Genomic DNA, 25,242 nt, shown 5'->3' on the forward strand with positions numbered 1-25,242 from the left:
AGGGCATTACTGCAGTGCCCTTCCCATCACTGGGGCTAGGATCTCTGTTACCACTTTCTCAAGAGGAAATTAAATGTCCAATGTAACCTTCTGATTATAACCCTGCAATCCCCTCTCTAGCAAATCTCATTGGATGTGATTTTAGGGATTGAGCAGGTTGCTGTAAATTTGCCGCTGAATACGAAACTCCACAAGTTTCAGCAAAAGGCACTGTCCCTCCAACCACTCCCTGCACCTCAACCCCCAGACGTCACCCATCCCTCCTTTCCATGATCCTCTACCCCAGCCACATCTCGATACTAAAGTGGCTTAAAACAGGAGCTCGGGTTAATCCTCTCTCACAACTGATAGCTCAGTTAATGTTCTGCTGTACAAGCCAGGAGGACACCATAAGCCTGACAGGCAATGGAGCAGGAATGGGCCATTCAGCCCATCAAGTCTAATCTACCATTTAATGAGATCATGATTAAACAGATTACCCATCCCACAACCCATAACCGCTCGATTCCATTACTGATTATAAATCTACTTCAGCCTTGTATATACTTAATGACCCAGCCTCAGCAGCCCTCGGTGCTAAAGAATTCCACAGATTCATGACTCACTGTGAGAAGAAATTCCAACTTATCTCTGTCTTAAATCAAAATGACCCCTTATTCTGAGATTATACCCTGTACCCTGTAATCCCAGATTATCCCACGGGGGAAACAATCTTTCCACATCTACCCACCAAGACGCCCAGGGGTCTTGTTTCAAGAAGGTCTCCTCTCTTAATAAGACAGTCCTCTATACCTTCTCTAGAATGGCTCCAATGCCAGTGTCTTCCCTGAGATAAGGGACCCAGTGTTCCAGGTGCAGTCTGACTAATGTTTTGTATTGTTTTAGCAAAACCTCCTTATTTTTATTTTCCTTTCCCTTTAAAATGAAGGCCAACATTCAATTGGCTTTCCCCATTACTTACTTTTGATGATTCAAGGGACAGGTTTATCTTGAAACAGTGCTGGGCCAGTTCCCACTGGGTCTCATGGTGGTGGGGTATAGTGACCAGGTCTCAGAGTGTTGTAGCTGAGTGACCAATGGCTGAATGACTGAGTGCGGGTTCTCTTCCTGAGGTTGAGAACTGTGTCTGTGAGGAAGGAAGAGGTGCAACAAGAAGAACATTTCTGAATATGTGTGAAGGATTCACTGGAGTGATAGTGAGGCAGAAAAGACTAAACTAAGGGCAGAGACAGTCGAGTTTATGTTTCACTGTGCTTCAAAGATTAACACCATGACCTCGTTGGGAAGATGCTCAAAAGGAGTTGACAGAGTTTGATCGAAAGAAACTGGAGTGAATCAAACCCAGAGCAAAAGGGAAATCTTAAAATTCGCTACTGGCCACTGAGCGATGATGTCAAGAAGTACTGCTTCCCACAAAGGGAATGGATGTTGGAATCTCTCTGACCCGAGCCAACCAAAAAACTGCTGAGGGCTGCCAGGGGTCAATTAAACTTTGAAATTGAGTGATGTTTTGTTGGCTGAGGATTGTTGGAACCAAAGAGGTCAAATGAAGTGAAAGTATAGGTCAGCTTTAATTGAATACAGGATAGTATCGATGGGGCTGAATGGCCTTTTGCTGTTCAGTGAGGGGGGTTTCCAGAAAAGGAGAGAAAAGGTGAGGGATTGAAGAGTTAATTCCAGTGGTGTTGATACACGAGATTAAAAATGTGTTGCTGGAAAAGCGCAGCAGGTCAGGCAGCATCAAAGGAACAGGAGAATCGACATTTCGGGCATAAGCCCTCCTCCTTGATACACGAGATGCCCTGTGCTCACTGTAATCAGTTCCTTTCACTTTAAATGAGCTCCTGATCTAAATTAATATATTTCTCGAATCTTTCTAAACATAGCAGTCATCCCAAGCAGCTTTTTACAGGTTCCTCATCTACATGTCACCAGCACACAATGATCCCACAGACCCTGTAGGATTGCACTGACAGATAATTAACTTTCCACCGAGAATTTAATTGGTGTTGTCGAACAGAGAATAGCGGTGAAGTTTGCTGTGTGCTGACTATTGTTCTGATATTAATTTTCTGATTGCTTCATCTGTGGGCTTTTTTCACTCTGACTGAGACTCTTTGTATTATCTGTCTGTCTCTGTCTTTTTCCTTCCATCTTTCATTTCTTAACAGCTTCAAGAGTATTACAAGAAGCAACAAGAACAATTACACCTTCAGCTGCTAACTCAACAACAACAGCAACAACAGCAACAACAGCAGCAACAAGCCATCAAACAGTCGAAAGAGGTATGTAGCTCTCGGGGAAAGCTGTCTTTCCTCATATGGGGAACACTGTCACTTCCTCGACCTGGTACATCACCTGGGTGAGACACCTCTCAATATGGGCGATTAGACAATCCAAGCTCAATGGCTATTTGTTTGTAAAAGCATTGCAATCGTGTTTCCAATCAACATCTGTGCAAATACACATGGTCAGAAGTCACAGGGCACCAGATTATAGTCCATCAGGTTTATTTGAAATCACAAGCTTTTGGAGATTTCACATAAACGTGTTGGACAATAACCTGGTGTCATGTGACTTCTAACTTTGTCCACCCCAGTCCAATACTGGCATCTCCACATCACACATGCACATGAACACACATGAATCCATGCATAGGCATCCACTCACATATATGTGGATATATACAGATATGCACATGCTTGGACAAAGAGCATATATGTGCACTCTCACATTTTGCAGTAAAATGGCTGATACTTCCTACCTTTATCCAGCGATGTTAAGGGGAAATGGTTGTTCCTTTGTTTCCCCAACACAGATCAAACCAGGCTGGAATATCCCAGAACTGTATTCTGAATACAAGAAGGTGTAGGGTTTGTCGCCTGTGTATTTTGAAGTAGGCAGACGACTTGAGAACTCAGAAAGTAAAGGGACGCTGAACCGTGTCGGCTCTCTCACTGCATTATTCAATATCTCACTGTGCAGGGTGATGTGGTGTGATGGTTTTGATCAATTTTCTATCAGTGACAAACTAAACAACCTGATTCAAACTTCAATACCTTTGCGTTGTACCAAGCTTCTTGTCCTTTTCCAGTTGGCTGCCTCCAGCCCATCTCTTGCTCCAATCCTCCTCGTGGCCTATCTCCTGCTGTGCCCTGATCCCACACTGAACCACAGGGATCTAGGAGGAGGATTACTACAGTGTGGGATAGTACTTGTGGAACAAAAAAAGAAAGGGAACATTCCTGAGACATAGGATCTTGTTCAAACTTTGCTTGAATATTGGAATGATGTGAAAAGGTCACTCAGCTCAGTCTGCAGAGGGATACAGATAGATTAAATGATGGACAAGGATCTGGCAGAGTACAGTGTTGGTAAATGTGAGGTTATCCATTTGGTCGGGATGACAGTATTATTTAAATAATGAAAAGTTGCCGCATGTTGCAGTGCAGAGGGACTTGGGTGTCCCTATGCATGCCTCACAGCGCCTGAGACCCGGGTTCAATTCCTGCCTCAGGCGACTGACTGTGTGGAGTTTGCACGTTCTCCCCCTGTCTGCGTGGGTTTCCTCCGGGTGCTCCGGTTTCCTCCCACCGTCCAAAGATGTGCATGTCAGATGAATTGGCCATGCTAAATTGCCCGTAGTGTTAGGTAAGGGGTAAATGTAGGGGTATGGGTGGGTTACGCTTCGGCGGGTCGGTGTGGAACTGTCGGGCCGAAGGGCCTGTTTCCACACTGTAATGTAATCTAATCTAATCACAAGAAGTTGGTTTGCAGGTGCGGCAGGTAATTACGAAGGCAGATGGAATATTGTCCTTCATTGCTCAAGGGATGGGGTTTAAACACATGGAGGTTATGTTGCAGCTGTACAGGGTGTTGGGGAGGCGTGCAGTTTTGGTCTCCTTACTTGAGAAAGGATGTACTGGCACTGGAGGGGGTGCAAAGGAGGTTCACTAGGTTGACTCCGGAGTTGAGGGGGTTGGCTTATGAGGAGAGACTGAATATGCTGATTGGAATTTAGAAGAATGAGGGTAAATCTTATACAAACATATAAAATTATGAAGGGAATAGATAAGATAGAAGCAGGGAGATTGATTCCACTGGTGGGTGAAACTAGGACTAGGGGGTATGACCTCAAAATAATGAGGAGCAGATTTAAGAACAGGCTGAGGAGGAACTTCTTCACCAGAAGGGTTGTCCAGCTGTGGAATTCCCTGCCCAATGAGGCAGTTGAGGCGACCTCATAGAATGTTTTTAAGGCAAAGATAGATTTTTGAACAGCAAAGGGATTAAAGGTTATGGTGAGTGGGTGGGTAAGTGGAGCTGAGTCCACAAAAAGATCAGCCATGATCTAAATGAGTGGTGGAGCAGGCTCAAAGGGCCAGACGACCTACTCCTGCTCTGGGTTTTATGTTCTTATTTTATCATAACTGTGGCATGGCAATAAGCACAGAAAAGTAGAGGACATTGGTTAGGCCATTATTAGAATACTGTGTGCAGTTCTGGTCTCCCTGCTACAGGAAGGATGTCGTGAAACTTGAAAAAGTTCAGAAAAGATTTACAAGGATGCTGCCAGAGTTGCAGGGTTTGAGCTACAAGGAGAGGCTGAATAGGCTGGGGCTGTTTTCCCTGGAGCATCAGAGGCTGAGGGGTGACCTTATAAAATCATGAGGGGCATGGATAGGGTAAATAGACAAGGTCTTTTCCCTGGGGTGGGAAAGTCCAGGACTAGAGGGTATAGGTTTAAGGTGAGTGGGGAAAGATCAAAGAGGGATCTAAAAGACAACTTTTTTGCACAGAGGGTGATGCGTGTATGGAATGAGCTGGTGGAGGCTGGTACAATTCCAACATTTAAAAGACATCTAGATAGGTATATGAATAGGATGGGTTTGGAGGGATATGGGCCAAATGCTGGCAGGTGGGACTAGATTAATTTAGGATGTCCGGCCATCATGGATGTGTTGAACTGAAAGGTCTGTTTCCATGCTGTCTATGATTCTCTGACACAGAAACATTCACATCCCTGGCTGGAGGCTATTCAATGTTTATGCTCGCCAAACTAAAAAAAATCCAGTCTAATTGCACTGTCCAGTTCTTGGTCGCTCACTCTGTAGTTTACGTTTGTTCAAGTTCATATCCAGATGTTTCTTTATATGAGATGGATGCTTCTGCCTTTGTCAGTATTTCAGATCACGAGTTCCAGACGTCCTCCACTCTCTGGGTAATGAAGAATACTCCTCAACTCCTCTCTAATCCTTAAACAGACACTTTAAATCAGTGTCCTCTGGTTATCGACCTGCAATAGAGAAATATGTCCCTTCTATCCACCCTATCAATTCTGGAACACAATGCAATGGTGATAATGTCACTGGGCTGGTGGTCTGGAAGCCTGAGTTGAATGCTGTTGGGACATGGATTCAAATCTCACTACAGTCTCTGGAGAAATTTACTTTAATTACTGGAAGTTAGTTTATTGGTAACCATGAAATGATCATCTTTGTCATTACAAACCCCATCTGGTTCGCTAATGTACTATCCTCACCTGTTCTGGTCTACATGTGACTCCAGACCCACAGCAATGTGGTTAACTCTTAATTGTCTCTGAAATGGCCAATAGAGCCAATCAGCACAAAGGCAGTTGGGGATGGGAAATAAATGCCACATCCCCAAAAAAGCATTAAAAACTCTAGCTGTAACCTACACAATTTCATCCTCTTCAAATAAATCTCCTCTCTCTCCTCAGGTATTCCAAAGGAAATGATCTGTCCAACCTTCACTCATTGCTCTCTCACTTTTCAGCTTGTCTGATGTTACACAAGATTAACACACTGCCCATTGGTCAGCTACACAGCAACCATCGTTTTTGGATTAGGCGTGTGTAACACTGAAAGGCCTCCATGCTTACCCAAGATGGGGACCAGACCTGATACGCACTAGTTTGCCTACCCCACTAACTGAGCTCTTTCATAGCCAATGAGACCAGAAATGGATTTTCAATCTTGAAGCTTTCTAGCTCACAGCTAGAAGAGCTACCCGGTGAATCACAGCACTTCATTACAACCTTCCATCATTGCTAGAATCCTCATTTCTTTGTAAAATCTTTTAAAAACATTTCTGCACCAACTGTAATGCAGTCACATCCTCCATGAAATGCTGTACTCAGTACTCCAGCTGCAGATTAACTCAAGGTGCACAGAAGTGGTGTAAACATTAACAAGCTTTGGGGCACTTGTTTCAAAGTAGAAAAATCAAACAAAAGGCCATTCGGCCCAAATGTTCCATGCCAGTGTTTATGCTGTACTCAATCCCTCATTTATCTTTGCTGCTGTTTCCGGAACATAGAACATCACAGTGCAGTACAGGCCCTTCGGCCCTCAATGTTGCATCAACCTGTGGAACCAATCTGAAGCCCATCTAACCTCACTATTCCATTTTGATCCATATGTTTATCCAATGACTATTTAAATGCCCTTAAAGCTGGCGAGTCTACTACAGTTGCAGGCAGGCCATTCCACCCCACTACTACCCTCTGAGTAAAGAACCTACCTTTGACATCTGTCCTGTATCTATCACCGTCAATTTAAAGCTATGTCCCCTCGTGTCAGCCATCACCATCCGAGGAAGAAGGCTCTCATGTCCACCCTATCTAACCCTCTGATTATCTTATATGTCTCAATTAAGTCACCTCTCAACCTTCTTCTCTCTAACGAAAACAGCCCTCAAGTCCCTCAGCCGTTCCTCATAAGACCTTCTCTCCATACCAGGCAACATCCTGGTAAATCGCCTTTGAACCCTTTCTAAAGCTTCCACATCCTCCTGCAGTGACCAGAAATGTATGCAATACTCCAAGAGCAACTGCACCAGAGTTTTGTACAGCTGCAACATCAGCATAACCTCCTATTCTTTCTCCCATAATTCTTGTGTAACTTTTACCCGGGGGTCAGCATTGGGACATTTGCCGATTAGCCTGACCTCAGTTGTTAGTAAAATTTTGGAGTCCATTATGATGGATGAGATTTCTGAATACTTGGAAGTGTATGGTAATATAGGGCAGAGTCAGCTTGGTTTCATCAAGGGAAGGTCATGCCTGACAAATTTGCTAGAATTACTTGAGGAGGTAACAATCAGGTTAGACCAAGGAGACCCAATGGACGTTATCTACCTGGACTTCAAGAAGGCCTTTGACAAGGTGCCATACATGAGTAAGATAAGGGCCCATGGTGTTAGAGGCAAGGTGCGAGCATGGATAGAGCATTGGCTGACTGTCAGAAAGCAGAGAGTGGAGATAAAAGAGTCTTTCTCAGGATGGCAGCTGGTGACAAGTGGTGTTCCACAAGGGTCAGTGTTGGGACCACAGCTTTTCATTTTGCACATTAATGATCTAGGTGAAGGAACTGAGGGCATTCTGGCTGGGTATGCAGATGGTACAAAGATAGATGGAGGGACAGGCAGCATTGAGGAAGCAGAGAGACTGCAGAAGGATTTGGACAAAGGAGAGTAGGCAAAGAAGTAGCAGATGGAGTACAACATGGGAAAGTGTGAGGTCATGCAGTTTGGTCGGAAGAATAGATGCAAGGACTATGGGGAGAAAAGTCTCTTCCTGTGAATGTGATGGAAACAAAGTTCTTGAATATTTTGAAGATAGACTATTGTTGAGCAGGGGCTTGGAAGGTTATAATGGGTAGGTGAAAATGTGGATTTGAGGTCAATCAGATCAACGATGATCTTATTTTAAAAATAGACCAATGGTCTGAGGAGTGGCAGATGGAGTTTAATTTAGTTAAATGTGAGGTGCTGCATCTTGGAAAAGCAAATCTTAGCAGGTCTTATACACTTAATGGTCAGGTCCTGGGGAGTGTTGCTGAACAAAGAGACCTTGGAGTGCAAGTTCATAGTTCCTTGACAGTTGAGTCACAGATAGTTAGGATAGTGAAGAAGGCGTTTGGTACGCTTTCCTTCATTGGTCAGAAAATTGAGTACAGGAGTTGGGAGGTCATGTCACAGCTATATAGGATGTTGGTTAGGCAACTTTTGAAATATTGTGTGCAATTCTGGTCTCCTTCCTATCGGAAGGATGTTGTGAAAATTGAAAGGGTTCAGAAAAGATTTACAAGGATGTTGCCAGGGTTGGAGGATTTGAGCTATAGGGAGAGGCTGAACAGGCTGGGGCTGTTTTCCTTGGAGCATCGGAGGCTGAGGGGTAACCTTATAGAGGTTTATAAAATCGTGAGAGGCATGGATAAGATAAATAGACAAAAGTCTTTTCCCTGGAGTTGGGGAGTCCAGAACTAGAGGGCATAGGTTTAGGGTGAGAGGGGAAAGATATAAAAGAGACCTAAGGGGCATCTTTTTCACACAGAGGGTGGTATGGGTATGGAATGAGCTGCCAGAGGAAGTGGTGGAGGCTGGTACAATTACAGCATTTAAAAAGCATCTGGATGTGTATATGAATAGGAAGGGTTTGGAGGGATATGGGCCAAATGCTGACAAATGAGATGAGATTTGGTTGGAATATCTGGTCGGAATATAACATAGAACATAGAACAATACAGCACAGAACAGGCCCTTCGGCCCACGATGTTGTGCCGAACATTTGTCCTAGCTTAAGCACCCATCCATGTACCTATCCAATTGCCGCTTAAAAGTCACCAAAGATTCTGACTCTACCACTCCCACAGGCAGCGCATTCCATGCCCCCACCACTCTCTGGGTAAAGAACCCACCCCTGACATCCCCTCTATACCTTCCACCCTTCACCTTAAATTTATGTCCCCTTGTAACACTCTGTTGTACCCGGGGAAAAAGTTTCTGACTGTCTACTCTATCTATTCCTCTGATCATCTTATAAACCTCTATCAAGTCACCCCTCATCCTTCGCCGTTCCAACGAGAAAAGGCCTAGCACTCTCAACCTATCCTCGTACAACCTATTCTCCATTCCAGGCAACATCCTGGTAAATCTTCTCTGCACCCTCTCCAAAGCTTCCACATCTTTCCTAAAGTGAGGCGACCAGAACTGCACACAGTACTCCAAATGTGGCCTAACCAAAGTCCTGTACAGTTGCAACATCACTTCACGACTCTTGAATTCAATCCCTCTGCTAATGAACGCTAATACACCATAGGCCTTCTTACAAGCTCTATCCACCTGAGTGGCAACTTTCAAAGATCTATGAACATAGACCCCAAGATCCCTCTGTTCCTCCACCTCACTAAGAACCCTACCGTTAACCCTGTATTCCGCATTCTTATTTGTCTTTCCAAAATGGACAACCTCACACTTGGCACGGTTGAACTCCATCTGCCACTCCTCAGCCCAGCTCTGCATCATATCTAAGTCCCTTTGCAGCCGACAACAGCCCTCCTCACCATCCACAACTCCACCAATCTTTGTATCATCTGCAAATTTACTGACCCACCCTTCGACTCCCTCATCCAAGTCATTAATAAAAATTACGAACAGCAGAGGACCCAGAACTGATCCCTGCGGAACTCCACTTGTAACTGGGCTCCAGGCAGAATATTTACCATCTACCACCACTCTCTGACTTCGACCGGTTAGCCAGTTTTCTATCCAATGGATGAGTTGGACCGAAGGGTTTGTTTCCATGCTGTACATCTCTATGACTGTATGACAGAGCATACTAGAGGGGCTGAATGGCCTACTGTCTGCTACTTGTTCATATGTTCGTAATCCCTGTGGTATTGAATTCCACATTTTCCAAATGAACAAAGTAACAGTGGAAACAGTACTTCGCTGTTTAAAAAGAACTGCAATTTCTTCCTCAGTCCTTTGCTGTAAAACAATTCTTTTCTCTGTTCTGTCTGCAATGAAAAATACAGAAAATAAAATGAATGTGATGTTTATATTAAGTGCAGGACCCTGGTTTGGGAACCAACTGGCTCTACCTCAAAGTGAATGTGAAATTCTACCATGTGGTGATTGTTACTCAAATAACTCCACAGAGGTCAGTGTCCCATTACCAAGTCACCCTTTATTTACACATGAACAGTCCTTGACTTTAGTACAGCCTCATTCAGAGCCAACCACCAGAGTGTCAGTATCTCTGACACTCTCCTTTTTATACGTCAGCCAAGGCTCCATGATTGGATCAGATTAACAGCCCCCAATCGGGGACCTCATATTGTATGGCTGACCTCATTACAATCACCACACCACTCCCTGGAGAATCCTTAATTACAAGATATCTTATTAATCCGGTCAGATTACACTAAATAGCCTATCCTTGGGTGGGTTCTGCAATGTACTGTTCTAAGAAGCAATCTCTGATGCACTCTAAAATTCACTGTCTGATAGGCCAGTCAATATGCAGATTAGAGTCACCCGTGGCAATTATAGTGCCCTTTGAGCAAATATACTTAGTTTGCTGATCTATAAATTGTCTACAGTGAGGCAACTCTTCAAGGGTTTTGAGATGACACCCATCTGTGAAACAGAGAGTTGGGATAAATAGGTAATTTTCACTGAACTGAATGATCTTTATTGTCACATGTACACCCTTCCCCTGATGAAGGAGCAGCACTCCAAAAGCTTGTGATTTGAAATAAACCTGTTGGATTATACCTGGTGTCGTGTGACTACTGACTGTACTCAAGTGAGTACAATGAAAAGATTGATAAACTGTAACAAATGGAGTGCCTTAAGGGTCAGTGCTGTGATCTCAATTATTTACACCTTGTATTAATGACCTGGGTAAAGGAACCAGCTATCCTGTTGTCAAGGTTTTGATAATTCAAAGGTAGGTAGGAAAGCAAGCTGTGATAAGATTACAAGGAGATTGCAAAGAGGTGAGTGGCTGAAATTTGAGAGATGGAACATAATGTGAGGTTGCCCTCTTTAGCCGGAAGAATAGAAAGTCATAATATTATTTAAAAAGAGAGCGATTGCAGTACAGAAAGATCTGGGTGTCTTATACATGAATCACAAAACATTGACATGCAGGTAGAGCAAGCAATGAGGAAAGTAAATGTGAAGCAATCCGCCTTCTTTGTAATGGGATTACAATCTGGAGTCTTGTTCCTTCAGTTCACAGTATTGGTGAGACCTGGGGGATTGTATCTAGTCTTGGTTTCCTTAATTAAGAGGAGTTATACTTCCTTTGGTAGTGTCCCTACCTCTCAACCAGATGGTGTGGGTTCAAGTGCCAGACCCTTCGGTCCAACCAATCCGTGCTGACCATTATCCAAACTAGACTAGTCCCACCTCTCTGCACATGACCTGTATTCCTCCAAACATTTCTCATTCATGTACTTAGGGCGGCACGGTGGCTCAGTGGTTAGCACTGCTGCCTGACAATGCCAGGGACTCGGATTCAATTCCCGCCTCAGGCGACTGTCTGTGTGGAGTTTGCACGTTGTCCCCATGTTTGCGTGGGTTTCCTCCGGGTGCTCCGGTTTCCTCCCACAGTCTAAAGATGCGCAGATCAGGTGAACTGGCCATGCTAAATTGCCCAAAGTGTTAGATGCGTTAGTCAGGGGTAAATATAGTGCAGGGAACTGGGTCTGGGTGAGTTACTTTTCGGAGGGTTGGTGTAGACTTGTTTGGCCGAAGGGCCTGTTTCCATACTGTAGGGAATCTAATCCAGTTATCTAAATGTCTTTTAAGTGTTGTAACTGTTCCTGGATCTACCACTTCCTCTGGAAGTTCACTCCACACATGAACCACACTCTGTGGAAAAAGAAATTTCCCCTCATGTCTTTTTAAAATCTTTCTTCTCTCATCTTAAAAATATACACCCTCGTCGTGAAATCCCAAACCTCGGGAAAAGACACTTGCCATTCACTTTATCTATGCCCCACGTTATTTCATAAACCTCTCTAAGGACACCCCTCAACCTCCTACCCTTTAGTGAAAAAGTCCCAGTCCACCCAGCTCTCCTTATCATTCAAACCCTCCAGTCACAGCAACCTCCTGGTAAATCTTTTATGAACCCTCTACAGTTTAATAATATCCTTCCTATAACAGGGTGACCAGAACTGGACACAGTATTCCAGAAGAGGCCTCGCCAACATCCTGTGCGACCTCAGCTTGACTTTCCAACGCCTATACTCGGAGGTCTGAGCAATGAAAGCAAATGTGCTAAATGCCTTCTTAACCACCCTGCCTATATATCATGCAAACTTCAAAGAATTATGTACCTGAATCCCTGGGTCTCTGTGTTCTACAACACTACCCAATGCACTACTTTTAACTGTATAAGTCTTGTTTTTTGTTTGTTTTAACAAAATGCAATGCCTCACATTTATTTAAATTAAACTCCATCTGCCACTCTTCAGCCCATTGACCCAATTGATCAAGCTCTCTTTGTAATCTTAGATAACCTTCTTCACTGTCCATTGTACCCCCAATCTTGGTGTCATCCACAAACATATTAACCATGCCTTCTATATCCTTGTATTAAGCATTCACATAAAGGACAAATAAAAGTGGACCCAGCACCGATCCCTGTGGAACACCATTGGTCACAGGCCTCCAGTCCAAAAAACAAGCCTCCACCAACATACACTGTCTCCTGTCATTAAGCCAATTTTGTATCAAATTGATAAGCTCACCCTATATCCCATGTGATCTCACTTTACTAATTAGTCTACCGTATGGAACCTTGTCAAAAGCTTTACTAAAGTCCAAGTAAACAATGTGTACAGCTCTGCTTTCACTATTCTTCTTGGCTACTTCCTCAAAAAACTCAATCAAGTTTGTGGGACACAATTTCCCTTGGACAAAACTATGCTGACTATCCCTGATCACTGAACAGATTGATTGAAATAACTATGCTTCCATTGAAATAGCTCAGAGAAGAATCACTCGGTTAACTCCTACAATGATGATTTTCAATCACTATATCCCAACAGTATGGAAGCAGGCCATTCAGCCCCTCGAGACCACTCCGACTCTCTGCAGAGCCTTCCACCCAGATCCACCCCCATCCCTGTAATCCTGCATTCCCCGGAGCTAATCCACCAAGTCTGCACATCCCTGAACACGGTGGGACAATTTTTCGTGGCCAATCCACCCTAACCTGCATATCTTTGGACTTTGGGAGGAGACAGGAACATCCGAAGGAAACCCATGCAGACACGGGGAGAATGTGTAACCTCTACACAGAGAGTTGCCTGAGAGTGAGGAATCATATCCAGGTCCCTGGCACTGTGGAGCAGCAGTGCTAACCACTGAGCTGCTGTGCCACCCTTATTTTGTCTAATAAGGAAACTTTCAGCAGATTGGGCCTACCCTGAGTGAAATTTCAAAGAGGGGTTTGACATAGAACATAGAACAGTACAGCACAGTACAGGCCCTTCGGCCCACAATGTTGTGCCGAGCATTTATCTTAATCAAAGATCAACCTAACCTACACACCCTTCAATTTACTGCCATCCATGTCCTTGTCCAGCAGTTGCTTAAATGTCCCTAATGTTTCTGACTCTACTATCACCGCTGGCAGTGCATTCCACACACCCACCACTCTCTTCTTCTCTCCAGTGTGAAAAGCCCAAGCTCAGTCAACCTCTCTTCATAAGACAAGCCCTCTAATCCAGGCAGTATCTCCTCTGCACCCTCTCTAAAGTATCTACATCCTTCCGATAATGAGGCGACCAGAACTGGACACAATATTCCAAGTGTGATCTAACCAGGATTTTACAGAGCTGCAGCAAAACCTCATTGCTCTTAAGCCCTGTTAATGAAAGTCAAAACACCATACATCTTCTTAACAACCCTCAACCTGGGTGGCAATTTTGTGGGATCTTTGTCCGTGGATCCCAACATCCCACTGTTCCTCCACACTGCCAAGATTCCTATCTTTAACCCTGTATTCTGCGTTCAAATTCAACCTTCCAAAAGAAATCACTTCACATTTATCCAGGTTGAACTCCATCTGCCACTTCTCAGCCCAGCTCTGTATCCTGTCAATGTCTGATTGTAGCCTGTAACAGCCCTCGACATTATTTACAACATCGCCGACCTTTGTGTCATCGGCAAACTTACTAACTCCCCCTTCCACTTCTTCATCCAAGTCATTAATAAAAACTACAAAGAGCAGAGGCCTTAGAATAGATCCCTGCGGGACACCAGCAGTCACTGACCTCCAGGTGGAATACTTTCCATCCACTACCACTCGCTGTCTTCTTTCAGCCAGCTAATTCTGTATCCAGACAGCCAAATGTCCCTGTATCCCATACCTCTTCACTTTCTGAATGAGCCTACCATGAGGAACCTTATCAAATGCCTTACTGAAGTCATATAACACCACATCCATTGCTCGACCTTCGTCAACTTGTCTCGTCACATCCTTAAAGAACTCAATAAGGCTTGTGAGGCATGACCTGCCCCTCAGAAAGCCATGCTGACTATCTCTAATCAAACTATGTCTTTTCAAGTATTCATTAATCCTATCTCTCAGAATCCTTTCCATTACCTTGCTTACCACAGACATAGGACTAACTGGTCTATAATTTCCAGGGATTTCACTATCCCCTTTCTTGAACAGAGGAATAACATTCACCTCCTTCCAATCATCCAGTCCTATTCCCGTGTAAAGTGAGGATGCAAAGATCTTTGCCAGAGGCACAGCAATCTCATTCCTCACTTCCCGCAGTAACCTTGGATATATCTGGTCTGACCCTGCGGACTTATCTATCTTGATACTTCCCACATCCACCTCCTTAATATCAATCTATTCAAGCCTACTAAACCTGGTCCATGGTGTTCTCACTATTAACAAGGTCCCTCTCTCTAGTGAATACTGAAGCAAAACACACATTTAGGGCCCCCCCTACCTCTTCAGACTCCAGGTACAAGTTCCCTCCACTACCCCTGATCGGCTGTACCCTATCTCTGATCATTCTCTTATTTCTCACATATGTGTAGAACACTTTTAGGTTTTCCTAATCCCTCCCACCAAGACTTTTTCATGCCCTCTCCTAGCTCTCCTCAGTCCATTTTTGAGTTCTTTCCTATCTACCCTGTAATCCTCTAAAGCTGTGCCAGATCCTGGCTTTCTCAACCTTAAGTAAGCTTCCTTCTTCATTTTGACAAGAAGCTCCTCTGCTCTTGTTATCCAAGGCTCCTTCACTTTACCATTTCTTGCCTGTGTCAGTGGGACAACGTTATCCAACACTCGCAACAAATACTCCTTAAACAGGCTCCACATTTCTGTTGTCCATTTCCTGGAGAACAATTGTTCCCAATTTATATTCCATAGCTCCTGTCTAATAACAGTAATTTCTCCTCTCCCTTCCTATTCTGTCTGCTCCTATCCCTCTCCATGGCGATGGTAAAGGTGAGGCAGTTGTGGTCACTGTCACTGAAATGCTCTCCCACTGTGAGATCTGACACCTGGCCTGCCTTGTTGCCGAGCACCAAATTCAATATGGCCTCCCTCCTAGTCGGCCTATCTACATATTGAGTCAGGAATCTTTTCTGGACACACCTGACAAAATCAGCTGCATCCAGACCATCTGCACTAAAGAGGTTCCAATCCGTATTGTGGAAGTTGAAGTCACCCATAACAAAAACTCTGTTACATCTGCACCTTTCCAAGATCTGCTGTCCAATCTGTTCTTCCATCTCTCTGCTGCTATTGGGGTCTATAGAAAACAGCGCTGAAAATGTGTTGCTGGAAAAGCGCAGCAGGTCAGGCAGCATCCAAGGAACAGGAGAATCGACGTTTCAGGCATAAGTGTTTAATAGGGGCAGTGTAGAGGTAGCTTTACTCTGTATCTAACCCCGCGCTGTAGTTGTCCTGGGAGTGTTGGATATTGAAAAACATCAGTGTCAAAAATGTCAAATGTTTGGAGAGATCTCTATGACAGTTTCTGACATCAAGGAGGACAAAATGAAAAAAAATCAAAATGTGGTTGAAAGCATTTTGAAGAAAACAAGAATCCACTTTGAAATGAAAACATTTTCAAACATTTCCCATTCTTGTTGACCCCTGCTGTCAAATCCTTATGGTCACACATGTCCATTAAAACCTATAATAGCTTCAAGATTGCAAAATTATTCCCTCTCTCATTCTGTGTGATTCTCCTATATTTAGCACATGCTGTCTATACTATCCATCTGGCAGAACCTCACGGGTTCAGAGTTGTATATTCCAGGCACACACAAGGTGACTCCTGGGAGAACTGTGTAGAGAGTTTTGTTCACAGTCTGTGCAAAGCTAGGAACAGTGCAAGGGGATAAGGGCAAAGCAAATGGGCCTCTAATGAAGACAATGTGTCTGGGTGTTTCTGATGGATTGAAGGGTATGGGTCATGACCCTTCCAAAGCTTTGCAAAATTCCTCATATAATTATAGAATTGAGGAGGAGGCTAGGAGATAAATGCATCAATGAGGATTAGAATGCTGTGTTACAACCCAAACACTGGGATCAACTGATTCTTTTCCAAAGACTGCACAGTCTCCCTCAGATACTCTCAGGACAGGGGTCCTTACTAATAGTCTTGACTCTGTTTTAGTTGCAGCAGCCAGAAAGAGCTATTGGTTGGTATAAAGTTGGTACAATCCTGAAAGGCTACAAAGCTGCAAGTGCCAACCTCAAAATGTTAAGGACACTTCATTGATGTATGGGGAAGTTATTGGGACATCAACATTCAAATGATGTGAAAATATTTGGCATTATATTTCATTGCATCTAATCTGTGCTGTCTCTATCCTTGGAGGGTTTGGGAGACCGTGCAGAGGGATCTTTACTCTGTATCTATCCCCGGGCTGTCCCTGTCCATGGAGTGTTTGATGGGTATAGTGTAAGTGCGTTGGTGTTTGTGGAGGGGTTCCCAGGGATGCATAGGGCTCCTCCAAATGGATGGAGAGTACCAAAAATAGGGCACACCTTCCCTTTGCCTTGTCTCCAGGCCAGTTAGCCAATTGAGCACAGTGCAGTCCTCCCTCACCACTCACCACTTCATGGCTTCAGTTACCCCATGGCTGAGCTGGCCTGTCATTGCTCAATTAGCATTGCGATAAACATGGTCTTTCAGCTATCTGTCCTCCTTGTGTTACTCTTGGTCACTAATATTTCTCACTTGAATGTCTGAAATTGAAAGTGCTCCATTCCTTTCACTGCACATGGTCATTTTGAACAAGAGAGAGTGTCTCAAAGGCGAACAATTCCCTTTGTTCTAATGAATTCTGACTTCTGAGGGAGGGTCACTCGACCCAAAACATGAACTCTGATTTCTGTTCAGAGATGCTGCCAGACCTGCTGAGCTACTCCAGCAACGTCTGTTTTAGTCCCTTTGCTCGAAACAGATTCATCAGCCGTTTTTATGGAAGTTATCAAAGTCTCCAATGATGATTTCTAAAATGTATGCCTTGTACCACTCTTGAAAAACTGCTTTGATATTGTCTTGAGGTTCCCTGTCAACCATTCTCTGTTTTCACCTTCTGTTTCTCTGGGATGTTGCTTTGTGAAAGTTACACCATGCATCTTCTTAAGAATACACTCAGAGCAGGAGGAGGCTACAAGACCTGGGAGAATCACCTCCACATCCACACCTTGATGCCATGCTCCTTCTTTCATTTAGTGTCCAATAGTCTTTCAATAACAATCATTTGATTATCAGTCTGATTAAACATACAATGTGTTAATTGTATCTTAATTGAGTACTTAACATTGATGCCATGCAAATGCCAGGCAAAGACCATCTATAACAGGAGAGAATCTAACCACTATCCTTGACATTCAATCCTCGCTATCACTGAAACCCCCACTATCAACATCTCAGAGGTTACCATTGACCAGAAACACAACTGGACTCACCACATAATACAGCAGATACAAGAACAAGTGAGAAGCTGGGAATCCTGCAGTGAGTAACTCATTTCTTGACTCACCAAACCATGACCACCATTTAAGAGGTACAAGTCAGGAGTACGAGAGAATAATTTCTGACTGCCAGGATGAGTGCAGCTCCAACAACACAAAAGAATCTCAACATCACCCAGAATACTCAGTTGAATGGCACCACATCCACTACATTACAAAATCAGCCCCTCCACTATTGACACACAGTAGCAGCAGCATTACCACCTTCGCGATGAGTGCAGTGATTCACCAGGCCCCATCCACAGCACCTTCTGAAGCATTGACTATGACTGTAGAAGGACAAGGGCAGCAGATACATGAGAACACAACCCCCTGCAATTTCACCTCCAAGCCAAGCACCATCCTGACTTGGAAATACAGGTATATCGCTGTACCTTCACTGCTGCTGGGTCAAATTCCAATAACAGCACTAACAGCACTACGGGTGTTCCTACATCACAACAGGCCGTAATAGTTCAAAAGGCACCACCACCACCTTCTCATTGACTGTTAGAGATGGACAACAATGTTCCTCATCAAAAACACCCACATTTCATGCAAAAATTAGGAAGAGAGTTGGAAATAGGTATTGAGCATGAATTGGTGATTCACCTGGGAGCAGTCTACAGTGGTGGTGGTTTTGTTTGAGGTGACTGCTTCTAAGGTGAGTATGTACAGATTGTATTTTGTTTTTTTTTCACTGACTGTCTGGAACATAACTCAGAGAGCTGCTAAATACTAAAAGGCCATATCATTTCACAAACCCTTAATTTACCTGTCCCCAAAGAGCAATATCTGGACTGAATTCTGGAGATCAAAGTCTTCATCCCTCCACTGAGCTGAGACTCCTTGCCTGTGTAAGCTGTTCAGTTACATTACAAATTTGGATTAAGCGTCAATTCCTTGGTTCTAAAGGTGCCCCGTATCAGAATAGTAGGACAGAGTGAAGGAGCCTAACATGGTACCAGCACTTCAGGAAGGTGAAATGTTAAAACTCCTGCCTGTGGAACCATTGCCTGATTTATTTTGTAACTTTTAGTCTCATATGTAGTATTTTAGCCTTTAGTAAATGTTTTCAGTGTTTAGTAAATGTTGCCGGGAGGCTTCTCATTGAATTCCCATCCCAAATTAGCTGAATGACTTCTTAAACCACTCGTGTTCGGTGTAACCCAATGGCTGACATTCTTACCTCTGAGATCAATGGTTTTGTCATCCCATTGCACTGTCTCAAAGCCATCATGTAGTCTCAGTGCGGTGCTGAGGGAATGTTGTGTTGTTAGAGGTGTTGTCTTTTGGATGAGATGTATCAGACAGCCTATCTCAGCATTCAGGTGGACACAATGGAACTCAGTAATATTTTAAAGAAAATTGGAGGAGGTCTCACCAATGGTCATGGCCAATTGTTATCCCTGCACAGATGTCACTGACACTGATTTTTTGTTCATTATTACAACTTTGTGGGATTTTCCTGTGCCTAAGTTAGCTGCCACATTTCCTACATTTATATTTTCCAGGATTGGGAATGCAGGGTTTTCTTTTGGGATACCGCCCCAGTATCAATAAACACATTGGTGACCCAACCCCAAGTCAGCTGACTAGCATTGCTAAAGGCTTCACCTGAAGTTCAGTCAGTGGGGAGACCGATTGAGGAAACACTAACACCTGTGGAACTACAAGAGTCTGCGCCTTCAGGAGAGGAAAGCAGAAAATTGAAAAACAAGTGGTGTGGCTCAGAGGGTTAAAGTTGACGTTTAAACAGCAGGACGGACGCCAAGTTCTGAGTCACTCAGGACCCAGATTTAATGAACTGCCGCTGTCAGTCTTGCACAACACACAGAAACTTGGGTTGATGTGCTCATAAATCAACTTGACAACCCTGTTACCCCGCTAGCTTTAGTCACTGAACTGCATCTAATGTAAACAGAACACAGACAAAATGTGTTAAAGAAGTGAAGCCCATCAGCGAACACCCAACATCTTCAAATGTATTACACACCCTCCAAGGAAATGGCCTTGACCCTCTCTCCCTCTCCTGGGACTAGCTGTCTGTGTTGGTTTATAAGCAGTTTGGCCACATTGCAGATTTGGATCAAGAACCATTTCCTTACTTCTGCAGCTTCTAAAGATCTCATCTGCCAGAGTGATACAGCCCATATTTCACTGAGTACATCAAAGAAGTGTTTATCATTCTCCCCAGTACTGATCTCTGTAGTATCCTTTATCACTGTAACATTTCTGGACCTTATCACTTCATACTGTATGAGTTCTCTGCTGCCAATTCACGCTGATATCTTTGACAGTTTTTGATTTACTTCGGACCCATTTGAGATTATTGAAAGGGGTGTGGGGTGAATGCACAGCAGACAATGAATTCAGCAGCTTCTTCAGAAATAAATCGTGCTTTTTCACGTGAGTTTTATCAACTACTGGGTCAGCAATGTTATTTCACACATGCAGTAGCCTCATCAAGCGTTCCCAGGACAGGGACAGCATGGGGTTAGGTACAGAACAAAGCTCCCTCTACACTGTCCCCATCAAACACTCCCAGGAGAATACAACACGGGGTTAGATACAGAGTAAAGCTCTCTCTACATTATCTCCCATCAAGCACTCCCAAGGCAGGGACAGCATGGGGATAGGTACAGGACAAAGCTCCCTTTACACTGTCCCCCTCAAACACTCTCAGGACAAGGACAGCACGGAGTTAGATCAGAGTACAGCTCCCTCTACACTGTCCCCATCGAACACCCCAGGACAGGGACAGCATGGGGTTAGATACAGAATAAAGCTTCTTTTACAGTTACTCACTTATCCAAATCAGCCTCTCCTCACCTCTCCCTCTGCCTTCCTTATCTCCTCCTTTTTGGATCCATGACCTCTGAACTTTGGGAACCCACAAGTCGCACATTCATAGATTAACGCCTGATTGATAATGAAGTGTATTACCATATTACGCTGATTATACGGACACAGGGAAATAAAGTCATTTGTTGTGAGGTTCCCTCTTTGTTTCTATAATTACACCAAGTGTGTCTTAGTGGGGAAACTACTGAAGTCAGCAGAGAGCAGACAGCTAATTGGCTACGATACAGTTTGTTTCAGTATCCCAACTCAGGAACGGAGAATGATCAGGCAGGATTCCAGGCTTGCTGCTGTCAATCTTCTCTGACAAAAGAGAGTGAATCTCAGGGGACAATAGGATTTGTTTCTGTTCTGATAATCCTTCCCTGAAAACCAATTCTTTTGTTGGAAGAGTCCAGAACAAGACAGAGATCCTTAAAATTCAAGCCATATCATTTAGGGATGATGTCAGGAAGCAGTTCCTGACACAAAATCCAGAACTCTCTCTCTCCTGCAAAATGCAGTTGAGGTTGGGAATTAGTTGAAAATGTTGAGACTGAGATAGGTATAGTGTTGTTGGGTAAAAAACATTAAAAAGCTTTGGAATCAAAGCAGGTATTGCGATGTAGACCAACCATAATCAAGAAACTGAATGGTCGTCTCATATTTGTATCTTCCTAAATGCCCTTCCACCAATCACTGGGTGTAATCCTACCCTAACCACGCCCAGCAGAAATGGACGCTGTTGACTGGCTGTTTTTGGTCCTGCTCAATTTTACACCGCAGCAAAGTAACGGACTGTTCTCATGGCATCAGATGATTCTGTTCTAGGATGTCAAAAAATCCATCTAGTTCACTCTGTCCTGTTGTGAAGGAAATCGGCCGTTCTCACCATGGACACCTGCCACTGGTGGGTTGGTTAAATTCACCCACACTCTCTCAGCTTTCTTATGTGCCTGCTCATTCAGATGAGGAGTGAGGAGAGATCGGTGATTAAGGGAGCTGGAGCCACATGACCTCCACATCTCCAGGAAGAGAGCGAGAGGCAACTGCTCATTGTGTTGTAGGGACTTTTAATTTGCTCTTTATTAATTACACGCCTTTGGTGCCTTCATTTTTGACTTTTCAGATTATGGGCATGGAAAAATGCATTTGTTGCCAAGGCTCCAATGACCATTTAATCCCACGCACACTTAACTACCCTAGTTTCTTAGCAACCACACTGATACCATTTAGCTGTCCTTGAACATTTGGATTTGACCCACAATGACCAGGGAAAGTGGTCGATAGTGAAAATAATAGTATTTGTTGTTATATGTTTGATTTTTTAAAAAATTAGTTTGAGTTTAGAATCTGAATCAAAATGATTAGATAAAGATGAGCCATAGAGTCATACAGCACAGAAATAGACCCATCAGACCAACCAGTCCGTGCCGACCATAACCACAAATTAAACTAGTCTCACCTGCCTGCACTTGTCCATTATCCCTCCAAACAGTTACTATTCATGTCTCTTAAACATTGTAACTGTACTCATATTCACCACTTTTTCTGGAATTCCATCCCACACATCAATCATTCAGTATAAAAAAAAGTTGCCCCCATGTCTTTTTTAAATCTTTCTTTCCTCACCTTAAAAACATGCCCCGGTCTTGAAATCCTTCACTATAGGAAAAAGATACCTGCCATTCACCTTACCAATGCCCCTCATGATTTTATAAACCTCTACAAAGGTCCTCAACCTCCTCTGTTACAGTGAAAAGAGTCCCAGCCTACCCAGCCGCTCCACTTGACTCAAACCCTCCGGTCCCAACAGCACCCTGGTAAATCTCTTCTGATCCCTCTCCAGCTTAATAATATCTTTCCTATACCAGGGTGACCAAAACTGGACAGAAAAGTCCAGAAGAGGCTTCACCAATGTCCTGTACAACCTCAACATGGCATCCCAACACCTGAACTCAAAGGTCTGAGTAATGAACACAAACAAGCAAATGCCTTCTTAACCACCCTGTCTCCCTGTGACACAAACTTCAAAGAATTATGTACCCGAACCCCTAAGCCTCTCTGTTCTACAACATTACCCAAAAGGAGAAAGTGAGGTCTGCAGATGCTGGAGATCAGAACTGGAAATGTGTTGCTGGAAAAGCGCAGCATCCAGGGAACAGGAGAATCGACGTTTCGGGCATAAGCCCTTCTTCAGGAATGAGGAAAGTTTGTCCAGCAGGCTAAGATAAAAGGTAGGGAGGAGGGACTTGGGGGAGGGGCGTCGGAAATGTGATAGGTGGAAAGAGGTCAAGGTGAGGGTGATAGGTCAGACTGGGGTGGGGGCGGAGAGGTCGTAAAGAAGATTGCAGGTTAGGAAGGCGGTGCTGAATTTGATGGATTTGACTGAGACAGGGTGGGGGGAGGGGAAATGAGGAAACTGGTGAAATCCGAGTTCATCCCTTGTGGTTGGAGGGTTCCTAGCCGGAAGATGAGGCGTTCTTCCTCCAACCGTCGTTTTGTTGTGGTCTGACAATGGAGGAGTCCAAAGACCTGCATATCCTTGGTGGAGTGGGAGGGGGAGTTGAAATGTTGAGCTACAGGGTGGTTGGGTTGGTTGGTCCGGGTGTCCCAGAGGTGTTCTCTGAAACGCTCCGCAAGTAGCCAGCCTGTCTCCCCAATATAGAGGAGGCCACATCGGGTGCAGAGGATGCAATAGATGATGTGTGTGGAGGTGCAGGTGAATCTGTGGCGGATATGGAAGTTTCCTTTGGGGCCTTGGAGGGAGGTGAGGGGGGAGGTGTGGGCGCAAGTCTTGCACCTCCTGCGGTTGCAGGGGAAGGTGCCGGGAGTGGAGGTTGGGTTGGTGGGGGGTGTGGATCTGACGAGGGAGTCACGGAGGGAGTGGTCTTTATGGAATGCTGATAGGGGAGGGGAGGGAAATATATCCTTGGTGGTGGGGTCCGTTTGGAGGTAGCAGAAATGACAGCGGATGATGCGCTGTACATGGAGATTGGTGGGGTGGTAGGTGAGGACCAGTGAGGTTCTGTCCTGGTGGCGGTTGGAGGGGCGGGGTTCAAGGGCGGAGGAGCGGGAAGTGGAGGAGATGCGGTGGAGGGCATCGTCGACCACGTCGGGGGGGAAATTGCGGTTCTTGAAGAAGGAGGCCATCTGGGTTGTGCGTTTTTGGAACTGGTCCTCCTGGGAGCAGATGCGGCGGAGACGAAGGAATTGGGAGAATGGGATGGCGTTTTTACAGGGGGCAGGATGGGAGGAGGTGTAGTCCAGGTAGCTGTGGGAGTCGGTCGGTTTGTAGTAGATGTCCGTGTTGATTCGGTCGCCTGAGATAGAAATAGAAAGGTCGAGGAAGGGGAGGGAGGAATCTGAGACTGTCCAGGTGAATTTGAGGTCGGGGTGGAAGGTGTTGGTGAAGTGGATGAACTGTTCAACTTCCTCGTGGGAGCACGAGGCGGCGCCGATACAGTCATCAATGTAGCGGAGGAAAAGGTGGGGGGTGGGGCCAGTGTAGTTGCGGAAGATGGACTGTTCCACATACCCTACGAAGAGGCAGGCATAGCTGGGGCCCATGCGGGTGCCCATGGCTACTCCTTTCGTTCATTACCCAAAACTCTACTTTTAATTGTATAAGTCCTGCCCTTGTTTGTTTTACCAAAATATAATACAGTCCCTGTACTGCAAGATCAGGAACCTAGGTTCTTGTTAAGTAGCAGCCTATCTGGCTCAATAGTAAATTATTGAGTTAATACACTGGCCATTATTGAACTGGAGCTTATTGAACAAAGAGTTCTGGGTTTATTCCATACAAGAGGTTAGGAATATTCTTGGTCATGAGGTTACAGAGTACAATACTGCTGCTGCTGATGGCTCACAGTGCCTCTTAGCTTCCCAGTTTTGGCCTGCTACCTTTAAACCATACAAGTTGGAGACAAACTTTGAACCTCCACTAATAATATTGTGGACGAGCATGTCTGTACCAGGTACTGGTTCAATAGCGAATATGATTTAAAGTGGATTATTTCCTTGTGTTAGTCAGTCAAGTACTGCACAGTTTCCCTTTTCAAAAAGGCGTGAATGAATGGTTGACAAAGGTTTCTTTTATTCATTCACAGGAAGCAGACATTGCTGGTTAGACCAGCATTTACTGCTGATCCCTCGTTACCCAGCAGGCTATTAACAGTCAACCACAATGCTAATGGATCTGGAGTCACATGTAGGCCAGACTAGATGAATTTGACAAGGTTCCTTCCCAAGACGGCACTAATGAACTTGATGAGTTTTTCCCAATAATCAACAATGATTTCATTGTCATAATTCCAGATTTTTATTGAATCCTACCATCCTACTGGTATGGAAGGTGCTAGCTATGAAGAGAGGTTGAGTAGGTTAGGTTTATTTTCAATAGTAAAATGGAGATTGAGGGGGGGGACCTGATTGAGGTTTACAAAATCATGAAGGGTATAGACAGGGTGGATAGAGACAAGCTTTTTCCCAGGGTGAAGGATTCAATAACCAGAGGTCATGCTTTCAAGGTGAGAGGTGTAAAGTTTAAGGGGGATGCATGGGGCAAGTAC

The 25,242-nt window shown here is 44.4% G+C and overlaps 1 protein-coding gene across 8 annotated transcripts in view; it reads left to right on the plus strand.

The window, feature by feature from the left end:
- foxp4 (forkhead box P4) overlaps positions 1-25,242 on the plus strand; it is a 396,512-nt gene that overhangs the window by 269,096 nt on the left and 102,174 nt on the right. For all 8 annotated transcript variants that reach the window (XM_087973402.1, XM_087973403.1, XM_043716312.2 and 5 more), the window contains one exon: positions 2,172-2,285. In XM_087973402.1, coding sequence (XP_087829528.1) covers positions 2,172-2,285 — 114 coding nt within the window. The remainder of the gene's footprint in view (positions 1-2,171; positions 2,286-25,242) is intronic.

This window comes from Chiloscyllium plagiosum, unplaced genomic scaffold, assembly GCF_037043375.1.
Source record: "Chiloscyllium plagiosum isolate Xiang-an unplaced genomic scaffold, Cpla_swu_hap1 HiC_scaffold_26, whole genome shotgun sequence".
Classification (NCBI taxonomy): Eukaryota; Metazoa; Chordata; class Chondrichthyes; order Orectolobiformes; family Hemiscylliidae; genus Chiloscyllium; species Chiloscyllium plagiosum.